Below are 12,914 nucleotides of genomic sequence, written 5' to 3'. Positions count from 1 at the left end.
GGGTTGGAAAATAGTTATGCTGCTGCTTAGTCCTGAATGGAAAATAAATCACCCTGGCTAATTAATGAAAATGATGCATTTGGATTAAGTCATGGTAAAATCAAGTAAGTAATGGCAAGACTGAACAAAAGTATTCCCATGTAGGTAATGACATGTTAATACTCTCAATACAAAGTACAGTAGTCATTTTTGTTGAATAAAAAGTTACACTGATTTTAGTCAACTGTAAAAAATTAAAAAACACAATTAAACACTTTTACACTATGATACAGCATGGGGCAATGTAGACCCATCACAGAAATAAAAACTTAGTAAAAAGAATGATGGCTAGTTTGTTTAAATGTTGATGCAGACAACTTGGTTAATGGAGTTTTCTACATAATGTTTTAAAATAGTTTAAAAAAGCTCCAGCCTATCTCAAATCAAATTTAATTTGTCACATGTGCCGAATACCTGACAGGGAAATGCTTACTTTTTAAAAAGTTACAAATAGCTCAAAAAAGCATACACAATAGCACAATTGGTTATGGGATTATAAAATGGCAGCCATCTCCTTCGGCGCTATTCTTCATTCAATCAGTGTCACTACAATGGACGCACAAGTGACAGGAAGGGTAGGTTGTAGATTTTGAGTAAACACTGATATCTACTGGATGTTTTGAGATGGTGACACAAGATGAGGGAAAAAAAACATTTCATCACTACAGTACTTTCAGGATATCCCTTTATGGAAGAATTGGGCTATTCCAACACATTTGATTTTTTTATGAATATTGCTTATCTGACAATTTTCATGTAATGAAATCAAAAGCAAAGTGAAAAGGATTTTCTTTATAAAAAGTCACGTAAAAATTCTATAGCCTTTCGACACCCAGTGAAAACGTACTACATACTTAACGTCTTCCTAGTTGGTATGAAGCACTCTGGTTCACTCAAAGCCCTCAAATTCTGAATGTTGGTTTCCTGCAGTTTTCGCAATGAAGACAGAATCCCAAAGCCCTCCTTTTCTTTAGTTTGGGGGGTTTCTGTTGCTTTTCTTACGCTTGCCTGAAGAAAAAACAAACGAACACAGTTAGCACTTTTAGTTAGTTCAAAGTTTTAAAAAAGAGAGAAAAATGTCAAACAAAAAAACACGTGTGTTTATTCACATCGAACTTTGTTTCACGCACGCACACGTAACTATACTGAACCAATATATAAATGCAACATGTACAGGAGCTGAAATAAAAGACAGCAGAAATGTTCCATATGCATTAAAAACACATTTCTCTCAAATGTTGTGCACAAATTTGTTTACATCCCTGTTAGTGAGCATTTATCCTTTGCCAGGATATTCCATCCATCTGACAGGTGTGGCATATCTACCTTGTGCTGGGAACAATAAAAGGCCAATCTAAAATGTGCAGTTTTGTCACACAACACAATGCCACTGGTGTCTCATGTTTTGAAGGAGTGTGCCATTGGCATGCTGCCTCCAGGAATGTCCACCAGAGCTGTTGCCAGATAATGTCATGTTCATTTCTCTACCATAAGCTGCCTCCAATGTCGTTTTAGAGAATTGTGTATGTCCAACCGGCCTCACAACCACAGACCATGAACATTTAACCACGCCAGCCCAGGACCCCCACATCCAGCTTCTTCACCTGCTAGATCATCTTAGACCAGCCACCCAGACAGCTGATAAAACTGAGGAGTATTTCTGTCTAACAAAGCCCTTTTGTGGGGGGGAAACTCATTCTGATTGGCTCGAACTTGCTCCCAAGTGTCTGGGCCTATGCCCCCCCAGGCCAACCCGTGGTTGCGCCCCTGCCCAGTCATGTGAAATCCATAGATTAGGGCCTCATGAATTTATTTCAATTGACTGATGTCCTTATATGAACTGTAACTCAGTAAAATTGTTAAAATTGTTGTATGTTGCGTTTATATTTTTGTTCAGTATATAATGAACTATCATACAAAAATACCTCTTACCTGAATTGTTGCTCTTGCAGGATATCTGTACCCGTGCAGTCAGTGTAAGGAGAAGAAGAAGAGCGGACACAATTCCCAGAACCCTGTAGAGACTCACTATGGTGTAACACATTGTGGAGAAATCTGACAGGACACAATAACATCTCATCAAAGGGAATGGTACAGCTCAATACAGAAAGTTTCAATATCTTCAAATTCACTGCATTTATTGTCAAATTAATGTTACCACATGAACATATGGTCAATATTATTACAGTAGTGCTAACCAATGATAGTAAGAGGAAGAGCAGTTACCATTGTGTTGCACGGTTTTGTTGATGTACTGCCCTTCGAACTCTACCACACACATGCATTCTGCTCCTCTGTCCCACTCCTCTGCTTTGACCAGAATCTGGTTCCTAGTGAACTCTGTGGCTGAATCACTGTTGTCTGTCCAGGTGGACTCAGTAAGTCCACTGTCCTCTCTCCCGTCTATGAGCCAGAACACATGGACTTGAGACGGGACCACTCCTGACACCAAACACAGGAGAGAGACAGAGGAATGGTAGCTGTTCAGCGGTTTCAGGATTTCAATGGTTGGAGGAGCTTTGGTTCCATCTACATGAAATAAAGGGAAGAAATTGGGGAAGGAAATAAAAATGATGTTAGATCATTTGGAAACTGATTTGATCTTCATTACAAATACTGCATCAGTGACATAGCTCATGCCTGTGACTCTTACGGAACACAAGTTAAAGCTTGAGATACAACACATCAAGATCATGCGAAAATCAGGTTACAATTAAAAGGTCTATGAAGGTTTTGATAGTTCAAATGCTTGTAGGACCAACATAAAATGCTATAATACTAACCTTTAACAATCACTGTGGTGCCGTTGCCTAAGTAGATCTGCTGGCCATATATGACAGCACAGTAGTAAATCCCAGAGTCGGTGACAGCTACGTTGTAGATGGACACTGGACACATATGCTTGAAGATTTCATACTCAGATCTGGTGTTGATAATGGTGTTCTTGAGGACTCGCAGCGCCCCGGGTTGTTTGGGCAGTCTTATCCAGGCGACAGTATAACAGTAAGAAGTCAACCCTTCCAGAATGCAGTTCATGGTGATGTTGCCGCCAACTACCTCCTCAACAACAGGGGGATACTGGATCACTGTTGAGTCCTCCGACATGATGGACCCTACAACTGAATATGGAAACACGATACTGAACCAAATGCCTTGCATAGATTCATATGGGGTTTAAGTGATACACTACATGACCAAAAGTATGTGGACATCTGCTTGTTGAACATCTCATTCCAAAATCATGGGCATTAATATGGAGTGGTCCCCCCTTTGATGCTATAACAGCCTCCACTAACGTCCGACTTCAACTCTAGACAAGTGTGTGCCTTTCCAAATCATGTACAATCAATTGAATTTACTACAGGTGAACTCCAATCAAGTTGCAGGAACATCTCAATGATGATTACTGGAAACAGGATGTACTGGAGCTCCATTTCGAGTCTCATAGCAAAGGGTCTGAATACTTATGCACCATCGAGAGCATCCTTACTGGTTGCATCGAGCAACTGCTTGGCATCTGATCGTAAGGCGCTGCAGCGGGTAGTGCGCATGGACCAGTGCGTACAGCCCAGCATACGGCCCAGTACATCACGGGGGCCAAGCTTCCTGCAATCCAGGACCTACACATACCCAAGAAGAGTCGTGGCTATAATTGCTGCCAAAGGTGCTTAAAAAAAATCCTGATTAAAGGGTCTGAATACTGAGGAGTGGCTTCTCTGTAGCACTCCACCAATCAGGTCAGATGGAGTGCTGACCTGCTCCAGAGCGCTCAGGACCTCAGACTGTGGCAAAGGTTCACCTTCCAACAGGACAATGACCTTAAGCACACAGCCAAGACAACGCAGGAGTGGCTTTGGGATAAGTCTTTGAATGTCCTTGTTTTGATTTAAACCCAATCTAACATCTCTGGAGAGACCTGAAAAAAGCTGTGCAGTGACGCTCCCCATCCAACCTGACAGAGCTTGAGAGAATCTGCAGAGAAGAATGGAAGAAACACCACAAATACAGGTGTGCCAAGTTTGTAGCGTCATACCCAAGAAGACTCGTGGCTGTAATCGCTGCCAAAGGGGCTTCAACAAATTACTGAATAAAGGGTCTGAATACTTACGTAAATCCATCTTGAATTGTGTCGAATAAATTAAATACAATTAGTGAATACAAGTAGATGTAGCTTACCTTTCAAAATATGCATGTAGCACAGAATCAGAAACGGAGTATACATGTCGAACATCAGAGGGTTGAGAGAAATTGCTCGCTCCTTCAGCTAAGTAATAAAGACATTTGACAGGATGGAAGAATAGTCGTCGCCCCCCCCCCCCCACACACACACACACACACGCACACACACGCACACAAACGCATACCAATGGGCAATACCTAATGAAAGTATTTCAGATAATTGCTGCAGATCGAAAATATTTCAGCAAAAGATGAGCCTTTAGTATATTAATTGACAGGTGATAATGGGGTACTGAATTAGAAATAAAGAGAACGCTGAATGACAATGAGGGTGTGCTTTTAATTTCAAAACCATTTCTGAAAGATATTACAGAGACATTTATGTAGTTTTGTAGAAAGCTGTCTCTCGATGCAGTCCGTGACAGATTCAGGAGGATGTTATATTCTAAGGTATATCAGTAAATTTTTTCAGTCCAAGTAATTATAAGCAAAAATGGTTTGTTTACATCAGTATATATTTACAAGGTACGTCTTTACAGTTTATACACTCTTCTTTAGCTAATTCAAAGTGGCTTTATTCATTTGGCATGTCAACAACAATTGAATCAAAAGTGGACACAGACTGAAATGCTCTCCAAACTAAATGTGCAACATGGTGGTCTTTTCTTTGACCTGATTAAGGTTGTGAGGCCATACCACTGAGTAAAAAGGGACTGCAGACAACTGATGCTACCATTCTGGTTAGCAACCTCTTAAAATGAAGAGGTAGTTAGTGGTCTCCATTGTTTCAACGCTAGGCAGTGCCAGTTGCATAAGTTTAAAAACATATATATTTAATTGAAATGGAACTGACACAAATGATGATGATGATCATTACCTCTGTATTTTTTTCCAAAATGATTTAGTTGGAGGTGACAAAGAGCACAAAATGTCACAACAATTGCAAGGGGATTTTTTTTTCATGAGTGCATGAATTCTTCAGAAGTCGACCTATGACATTTGCCTTGAAAGCCCACCTCAGTCAGTGTCGCCTCTTCAAACCACAAGCCACTGCTGTACCTCCTGACTTGATTGTGTGTTTCTTTCTGTCCACTGTTCTGGCAAAATTATGAACAGAACGCAAACCACATTTAGGTCTACTCTGCCACTCAGTCTCATTCTCAGCTACAGATCTCATGTCATTTTCAGCAATTCGGAAAGTACTCAGACCCCTTGACTTTTTACACATTTTGTTACGTGACAGCCTTAATCTAAAATTGATTCAATTGTTTTTCCCCTCATCAATATACACACAATACCCCATAATGACAAAGCCAAAGCAGGTGTTGAGAATGATATATTTTGTCTTCCAGTCCCTGACGCTGAATAACATATCCACAGCATGATGCTGCCACCACCATGCTTCACCGTAGTGATGGTGCCAGGTTTCCTCCAGACGTGATGCTTGGCATTCAATCTTGGTTTCTTCAGATCAGAGAATCATGGTCTGAGAGTCCTTTATGTGCCTTTTGGCAAACTCGAAGCGGGATGTCATGTGCCTTTTACTGAGGAGTGGCTTCCTTCTGTCAGAGTAACCATCGGGTTCTTGGTCACCTCCCTAACCAAGGCCCTTCTCCCCCAATTTCTCAGTTTGGCCGGGCGGCCAGCTCTAGGAAGAGTCTTCCATTTAAGAATGATGGGGGCAACTGTGTTCTTCGAGGCCTTCAATGCTGCAGACATTTTTTGGTACCCTTCCCCAGATCTATGCCTTGACACAATCATGTCTTGGAGCTCTAAGGACAATTCCTTCGACCTCATGGCTTGGTTTTTGCTCTGACATGCACAGTTAACTGTGGGACCTTATATAGACAGGTGTGTACCTTTCCAAATCATGTCCAGTCAATTGAATTTACCACAGGTGGACTTCAATCAAGTTGTAGAAACATTTTAAGGATAATCAATGGAAACAGGATGCACCTGAGCTCAATTTCGAGTCTCATAGCAAAGGGTCTGAATACTTATGTAAATACTGTATTATCTTTTATTTAATAATACATTTGTAAACATTTCTAAAAACCTGTTTTTGTTTTGTCATTATGGGGTATTGTGTGTAGATTGATGACGATTTTTATTGATTTAATCAATTTTAGAATAAGGCTGTAACGTAACAAAATGTGGAAAATGTGAAAGGGTCTGAATACTTTCTGAATGCACTGTATACCAAGCTTTCTACTTTTCCATATGAAAATGTTATTACTCTATTTAAATTAGCCTGCATGTTTTAACTCCTCATTTGGAAACGGGTTGAATGAAATGGCTGTTCATTGGCATATAGTCTATGAGATGTAGGGCAGGAAGGAAGAGGAGGCCTCTATGTTATCGACTGACAAATCTGTAGCAACCCCAAAAATGGACAAAGAATATGTCTGGCAGTTCATTCTCTGAACGAAATCATGCTCTTCCCATTCATTTACCTGGCAATGACATTTAAAAGCGATAGGTACACTCAAATAATACAATTAATTCATTCATTCATTCCTTAATTCATTCATTTCATTACCTCTCAAAGTAGTCTATAGATAAGGAATTACTGCAATCCATGCTTTGGAGTTGCTTACTGTACCATTTTTTTAAACCAAAAATCAAATCAAATTTTATTTGTCACATGCGCCGAATACAACAGGTGTAGTAGACCTTACCGTGAAATGCTTCCTTACAAGCCTTTAACCAACAATGCAGTTCAAGTAATAGAGTTGCTCAGCAGTCTTATGGCTTGGGGGTAGAATCTGTTAAGGAGCCTTTTGTTCCTAGACTTGGCGCTCTGGTACCGCTTGCCGTACGGTAGCAGAGAAAACAGTCTATGACTTGGGTGACTGGAGTCTTTGACTATTTTTTGAGCTTCCCTCTGACACCGCCTAGTATATAGGTTCTGGATGTCAGGGAGCTTGGCCCCAGTGATGTACTGGGCCGTTCGCACTACCCTCTGCAGCTCCTTACGGTCAGATGCCAAGGAGTTGCCTTACCAGGCGATGATGCAACCGGTCAGCATGCTCTCACCGGTGCAGCTGTATTTGAGGATTTGGGGACCCATGCCAAATATTTTCAGTCTCCTGAGGGGGAAAGGTGTTGTCGTGCCCACTTCACAGCTGTCTTGGTGTGTTTGGACCATGATACTTTGTTGGTGATGTGGACACCAAGGAACTTGAAACTCTCGACCCGCTCAACTTCAGTCCCATCGATGTTAATGAGGGCCTGTTCGGCCCTCTGTCTTGCCCACATTGAGAGAGAGGTTGTTAATCTGTTACCACACTGCCAGGTCTCTGACCTCCTCTTTCAGAAATGAAAGCAAAACGACAGAGACCAGCAATAATGTCGCCCTTTCTCACATAGGACACGTTTACACATTTAGTCTGTTGGACTAAATAAGATGATTTGGATAAGCGACGGTGCTGCACACGGCTTACTTCATTTGAAGGACAGTTATTGCAATTACTTTATCATAAAATATGCACGTATCTGTGTTATTATTTCCTTTTTTTATTTAGCACATAAAAATAAACGTTTTAACTCTGCGTTGGTGGAAAAGGGCTCCTAAGGAAGCATTTGACGGTCAAGTCCACACCTGTTGTATTCGGTGCATTGTGACAAATAAAATGTGATTTCATTTGATTATCTGATATGCACTTATTAAGAGAAATAGTTGGGTATCATGTCTCTCCTTTACAAGTTAGTAGTCAAAACAGATGGTGAGGATTTCTGGAAAAGTTTCTTACTTTAGCAAATAAGCCAGTAACAGCATAGCATGAGAATATAGGAATGTAGCAATACTATTGTATTGCATCTTTTTAAACATGGACATTTTCTTGAAATGGATTCATTCGAAGTCTGTAACGACACAGTTGCCTGCATGAAGCGTAGCAAAGTGTGGTTCACAGAGGGGAATTCAATAACATTTCGATCACTCGCGCAAAGGTTTCGAATAAGAAAAAAAGTGGATATCTGACCCAGGACTTTGTAATCAGAGAGCATTTACAGTGGATTATAATTCAGTATGAATATGTTCTATGAGAAAAAATATATAACTGCAATTTGAAATTCTAATGAGCTTTTTCCCAATTTACACTTTCATTTTTGAATAGTTAGCAACAGTTAAGCAAGCGACGACAACAACAACAAAAATAAACAACTTTTCCCAATGGTCTTGACACACGACAATGCGACCAAAATGACTTTGTACAAATGACAAACTGTAAAACCTTTTTATGATGAATTATGCCTTCGTCCCCTGTTCTTTGAGGTATCCTTCCTCTGAACACCTAAGTCACAAAATAAAGACAGTGCATGTCAAAACAGGTGAATTACTCGACAGTTTAACTGAACCATTACAACGTACAGTACATTTGTATATTTTGTATTATTACATGCTACTCTGTTCATGTATTTGGGTCATTCAGGACCAAAGTCAGTGTTTATACATACCTCTAGTCCTGCCCCTGCATGCTGCCACAGTGGTAGCCAGGATCAACAGCAGAAGCCAGGCAGTTATTCCCAGGAGTCTGTATATCCACACTGTGACGTAACACAGCACGGCAAAATCTGAGAATATGACATACCATACACAAAGAGAAGTATGTAAATGTACTAAGTAAGTAAGTAAGGTAACTGTAGTCTGCATAAATATTCTGTGCCTTGTCATGGACATTGTTGAGAGAATTCTCTAGCAGTAAAACAGTCATTTTGTTCACTGCAAGAGTGCAATTGTGAGGGGAATGTTGACCATAATGTCCTGAAAAAGCATATTTTTTACGTACCTATTCTTTGCACAGTTTTGTTGATAGAATTTCCCTCAAACTCCACCACACACGTACACTGAACCCCTCTGTCCCACTCCTCTGCCTGGACCAGAATCTGGTTCCTAGTGAACTCTGTGGCTGAATCACTGTTGTCTGTCCAGGTGGACTCAGTAAGTCCACTGTCCTCTCTCCCGTCTATGAGCCAGAACACATGGACTTGAGACGGGACCACTCCAGACACCAAACACAGCAGAGCGGCGGATGAGCCGTCGCTGTCTGATGAGACGATTTTGATGTTTGGGGATTCAGTGCTGCTCTCTGTAATGAGAAGAATAACTTTCAATTATCATTTGGGGATATTCCTTCCGCCTTGTTATTTGCAGTGCAGATTATATGGTGTTGATATTAGCAAATGTATAGTTGTATTTCACCTGTGACGATTAGATTGGATCCGTTGCCAGTGTGGACCGCCTTGGAGTGAACAGCCAAACAGTAGTACATGCCAGAGTCGCTCACTAATGCGTTGGTGATGGTTGCCAAACATACTCTGTCCCGTTTCCCTACCTCAGAGGTCGTATTAATCTTTACGTTAGTTCTTGTGCTCATTGTTCCAGTCCTGGCGTCTACTTTCATCCAAGTCACTGAGTGGCAAAAGGCGAGAATCTGATCAACGTGGCACTTCAAAGTCACCGTGCCACTGGCTATCATCTTCACCACACCAGGTGTCTGGGTCACAATTATTTGGTTTGTCCAAGTAGCTGTAAGCAGAAACATGAATTATGAAACTCAGAATTATGCAAACTGTCTGATTGGTAGTTGTGATGGAAAAGCGAATAATTATTATTATTTTTTTTACCAATGTTTGGCTTAAGAATTTGCCATAAAGGAAGAATTGTTGAAGTGCTAATAGCACAAGAGTTGGAAATGAATTTACCTGAGAGAGTACTCCACAACAGAAAAAGGCAGGCACGCATCATGACACATCAGAAGAATGACTGTCTCAAAGCTTTTTTAACCATATATATATATATATGGTTAAAAAAGCTTTGAGACAGTCATTCTTCTGATGTATACACCCTTCAAATCGAAATACCGGAAACCTTTTTTTCTTCTTCTTTTTTACATCTTCAAGTGTCCCTATGTTAGATAAAAGGGGTATGATTAAAAGCTTACACCAATGCTTCACAGCACATTAAAAAAAAAACTTTAGGGATTTTTAGGGAGTATTTTGGGAGCCATTTAATGAGCACTTTGACTCTAATTCCAAATTTTTTCTGGTTTTGTCGTTATAGATAAACCTCATCCATCGAAACGTGGTATAATGGTTAGTAATGGATATTTCAGTAATTACACAGATTTTCCCTTGTAAGTAAGATTATTCATGTTTATGTACTGTATGTGTTTGCAAAACAGCACAGGCTCCTACGGAGGAGCTCACAGTGTTTGTAAGAGCTCAGAGTCACTCCACCTCTAACCACTCTAACCACACACCTCATATCAAAAACAAGGCTATGCTCTCTGCATGGGCCTGTGTTTCCTGTCCACTTGTCTGTTTAAAGCAGCAAGCACACTGACTATTAAAATATAAGGAAGCGCCTCGGTAGAATCATTGCATCTCACATTTCGGGCTACAACTAGCGACTATTAACTGACTACTCTTTTCTTGTTTTAGTTGCTCACAATGTATGACAGAAAAACTAGTTGAAGAAAGACTAAAGTAAGACTGATCAACATGAACACAAACAAGCGGACACTAATTGTATACTGTACTTTCTTCTTTGAATTCGAATGCCTTGCAGTGTCCTTTAAGGGTGGTTGACGTTGAATGTTGAGCATTTGAATCGTTTTGGAGTTATGCCAACTACAGGAAATTGCATTATGTTAGTGTATTCTACTATATATCATATTGTTTAATGTGCCTAACATTGAATGCATTTACAGTGCCTTTGGAAAGTATTCCGACCCCTTTACTTTTCCCACATTTGTTATGTTACAGCCTTATTCTAAAATATATTAAATAAATAAAAATCCTCATAATGACGAAGCAAAAACTGTTTTTTTGCATTTTTTGCAAATGTATTAAAAATAAAAAACAGAAACACCTTATTGACATAAGTATTCAGACCCTTCGCTATGAGACTCGAAATTGAGCTCAGGTGCATCCTGTTTCCATTGATCATCCCTGAGATGTTTCTACAACTTGATTGAAGTCCACCTGTGGTAAATTCAATTGATTGAACGTGATTTGGAAAAGCACACACCTGTCTATATAAGGTCCCACAGTTGACAGTACATGTCAGAGAAAAAAACAAGCCATGAGGTCGAAGGAATTGTCCGTAGAGCTCAGAGACAAGATTGTGTCGAGGCACAGATCTGGGGAAGGGTACCAAAAAATGTCTGCAGCATTGAAGGTCCCCAAGAACACAGTGGCCTCCATCATTCTTAAATGTAAGAACTTTGTAACCACCTGAACAATAGGGGGAGAAGGGCCTTGATCAGGGAGGTGACCAAGGACCCGATGGTCACTCTGAAAGAGCTCTAGAGTTCCTCTGTGGAGATGGGAGAACCTTCCAGAAGGACAACCATCTCTGCAGCACTCCACCAATCAGGCCTTTATGGTAGACTGGCCACTCCTCAGCCACTCCTCAGCCAGTCCTCAGTAAAAGGCACCTGACAGCCCGCTTGGAGTTTGCTAAAAGGCACCTAAAGACTCTCAGACCATGGGATGTTTTTCAGCGTCAGGGACTGGTAGACTAGTCAGGATCGAGGGAAAGATGAACGAAGCAAAGTACAGAGAGATCCTTGATGAAAATCTTCTCTAGAGCGCTCAGGACCTCAGACTGGGGCGAAGGTTCACCTTCCAACAGTACAACGACCCAAACACACAGCCAAAACAATGCAGGAGTGTCTTCAAGGACAAGTCTCTGAATGTCCTTGAGTGGCCCAGCCAGAGCCCGGACTTGAACCTGATCGAACATCTCTGGAGGTACCTGAAAATAGCTGTGCAGCAACCTTACCGACCTGACAGAGCTCGAGAGGATCTGCAGAGTAAAATGGGAGAAACTCCCCAAACACAGGTGTGCCAATCTTTTAACGTCATACCCAAAAAGACTCGTGGCTGTAATCGCTGCCAAATATGCTTCAACAAAGTACTCAGTAAAGGATCTGAATAGATATGTACCGATATTTCCGTTTTCTTTTTGTAAATTAGCAAACTTTTCTAAAATCCTTTTTTTTTCTTTGTCATTATGGGGTATTTTATGTAAATTGATGAGGGAAACAAACGATGTAATCGTTTTAGAATAAGGCTGTAACCTACCAAAACATGTCATAAGTTAAGGGGTCCAAATACTTTCCAAAGGGACTGTATATCCAAATGCAATAAATAACCACTATGCATGTTTTGTTCTTATTTGTCGTTCTGCAGTGCCTCTCAGTCACATTCTGGTTCTAGCCCAGCACTATTAACACACTCGCTTCAACAATTCACGAGTTGAGTGATTAGTGATCAGTCAAGTAGTTGAGTCAGGTGTGTTAGTGCTAGGCCTTCTGGGTCCCACAGGAATAGATTTAGAAAGACTGTAGTACTGTGGTCAACACGCAAACCAACAAAATAAGCTAAATGGATCAGAATAATCCATGTTACAGATATGAATCAGTTGACTGCTTTTATCCTTTTTGTCAAGTAATGCAAATGCATTGGTGGATTTGAAGACTTGTTTTTTTCTTTTTATAACAGTTAGCTGCACTTCCAAAAAACATAATATAGGCATCATTGAGATGTAAAGTCCATGGAAGTATTACTTAGAATTGACTATTTCAACATCTTCAGGCCGACACAGGTGCAATTAGGCCAAGCAAAAAAAAGTGATTTAGAAAGAAATCAAATAATATCACATCTAATCTGTCATGCAGGAGCATACC

General features: G+C 40.5%; 1 protein-coding gene and 1 gene segment (V, D, J or C); both read right to left on the bottom strand.

Moving 5' to 3' along the window:
- Nucleotides 1-98: 98 nt before the first annotated feature.
- Nucleotides 99-4,292, bottom strand: LOC118399400 (M1-specific T cell receptor beta chain-like). The gene is made up of 5 exons (XM_035795456.2): nt 4,216-4,292; nt 2,823-3,158; nt 2,266-2,568; nt 1,972-2,094; nt 99-1,047 (listed from the first exon to the last, which is right to left on the bottom strand). The coding sequence occupies exons 1-5, from the start codon at nt 4,268-4,270 to the stop codon at nt 1,010-1,012; spliced, it is 855 nt and encodes a 284-aa protein (XP_035651349.1). The 5' UTR covers nt 4,271-4,292; the 3' UTR covers nt 99-1,009.
- A 258-nt stretch (nt 4,293-4,550) lies between these two features.
- On the bottom strand, nt 4,551-10,067 carry LOC118399055 (immunoglobulin epsilon heavy chain-like). The segment is given in 5 exon segments: nt 4,551-8,513; nt 8,677-8,793; nt 9,009-9,308; nt 9,422-9,748; nt 9,925-10,067. Coding segments are annotated over 5 exon segments (843 nt in total).
- Between the last annotated feature and the right edge of the window lie 2,847 nt (nt 10,068-12,914).

Source organism: Oncorhynchus keta, chromosome 20 (genome assembly GCF_023373465.1).
Source record: "Oncorhynchus keta strain PuntledgeMale-10-30-2019 chromosome 20, Oket_V2, whole genome shotgun sequence".
Classification (NCBI taxonomy): Eukaryota; Metazoa; Chordata; class Actinopteri; order Salmoniformes; family Salmonidae; genus Oncorhynchus; species Oncorhynchus keta.
Note: the sequence above shows the minus strand (reverse complement) of the source record. Positions and strands in the feature narration are given on the sequence as shown.

What these genes read in the sequence shown, in the direction of transcription:
- LOC118399400 (XM_035795456.2), bottom strand. Translation starts at nt 4,270, where the DNA reads ATGTTCGACATGTATACTCCGTTTCTGATTCTGTGCTACATGCATATT. An exon ending in CTACATGCATATTTTGAAAG is followed by an intron (nt 3,159 to 4,215) that starts GTAAGCTACATC and finishes TTCCATATTCAG; the next exon opens with TTGTAGGGTCCATCATGTCG. An exon ending in CAAAACCGTGCAACACAATG is followed by an intron (nt 2,095 to 2,265) that starts GTAACTGCTCTT and finishes GTGTCCTGTCAG; the next exon opens with ATTTCTCCACAATGTGTTAC.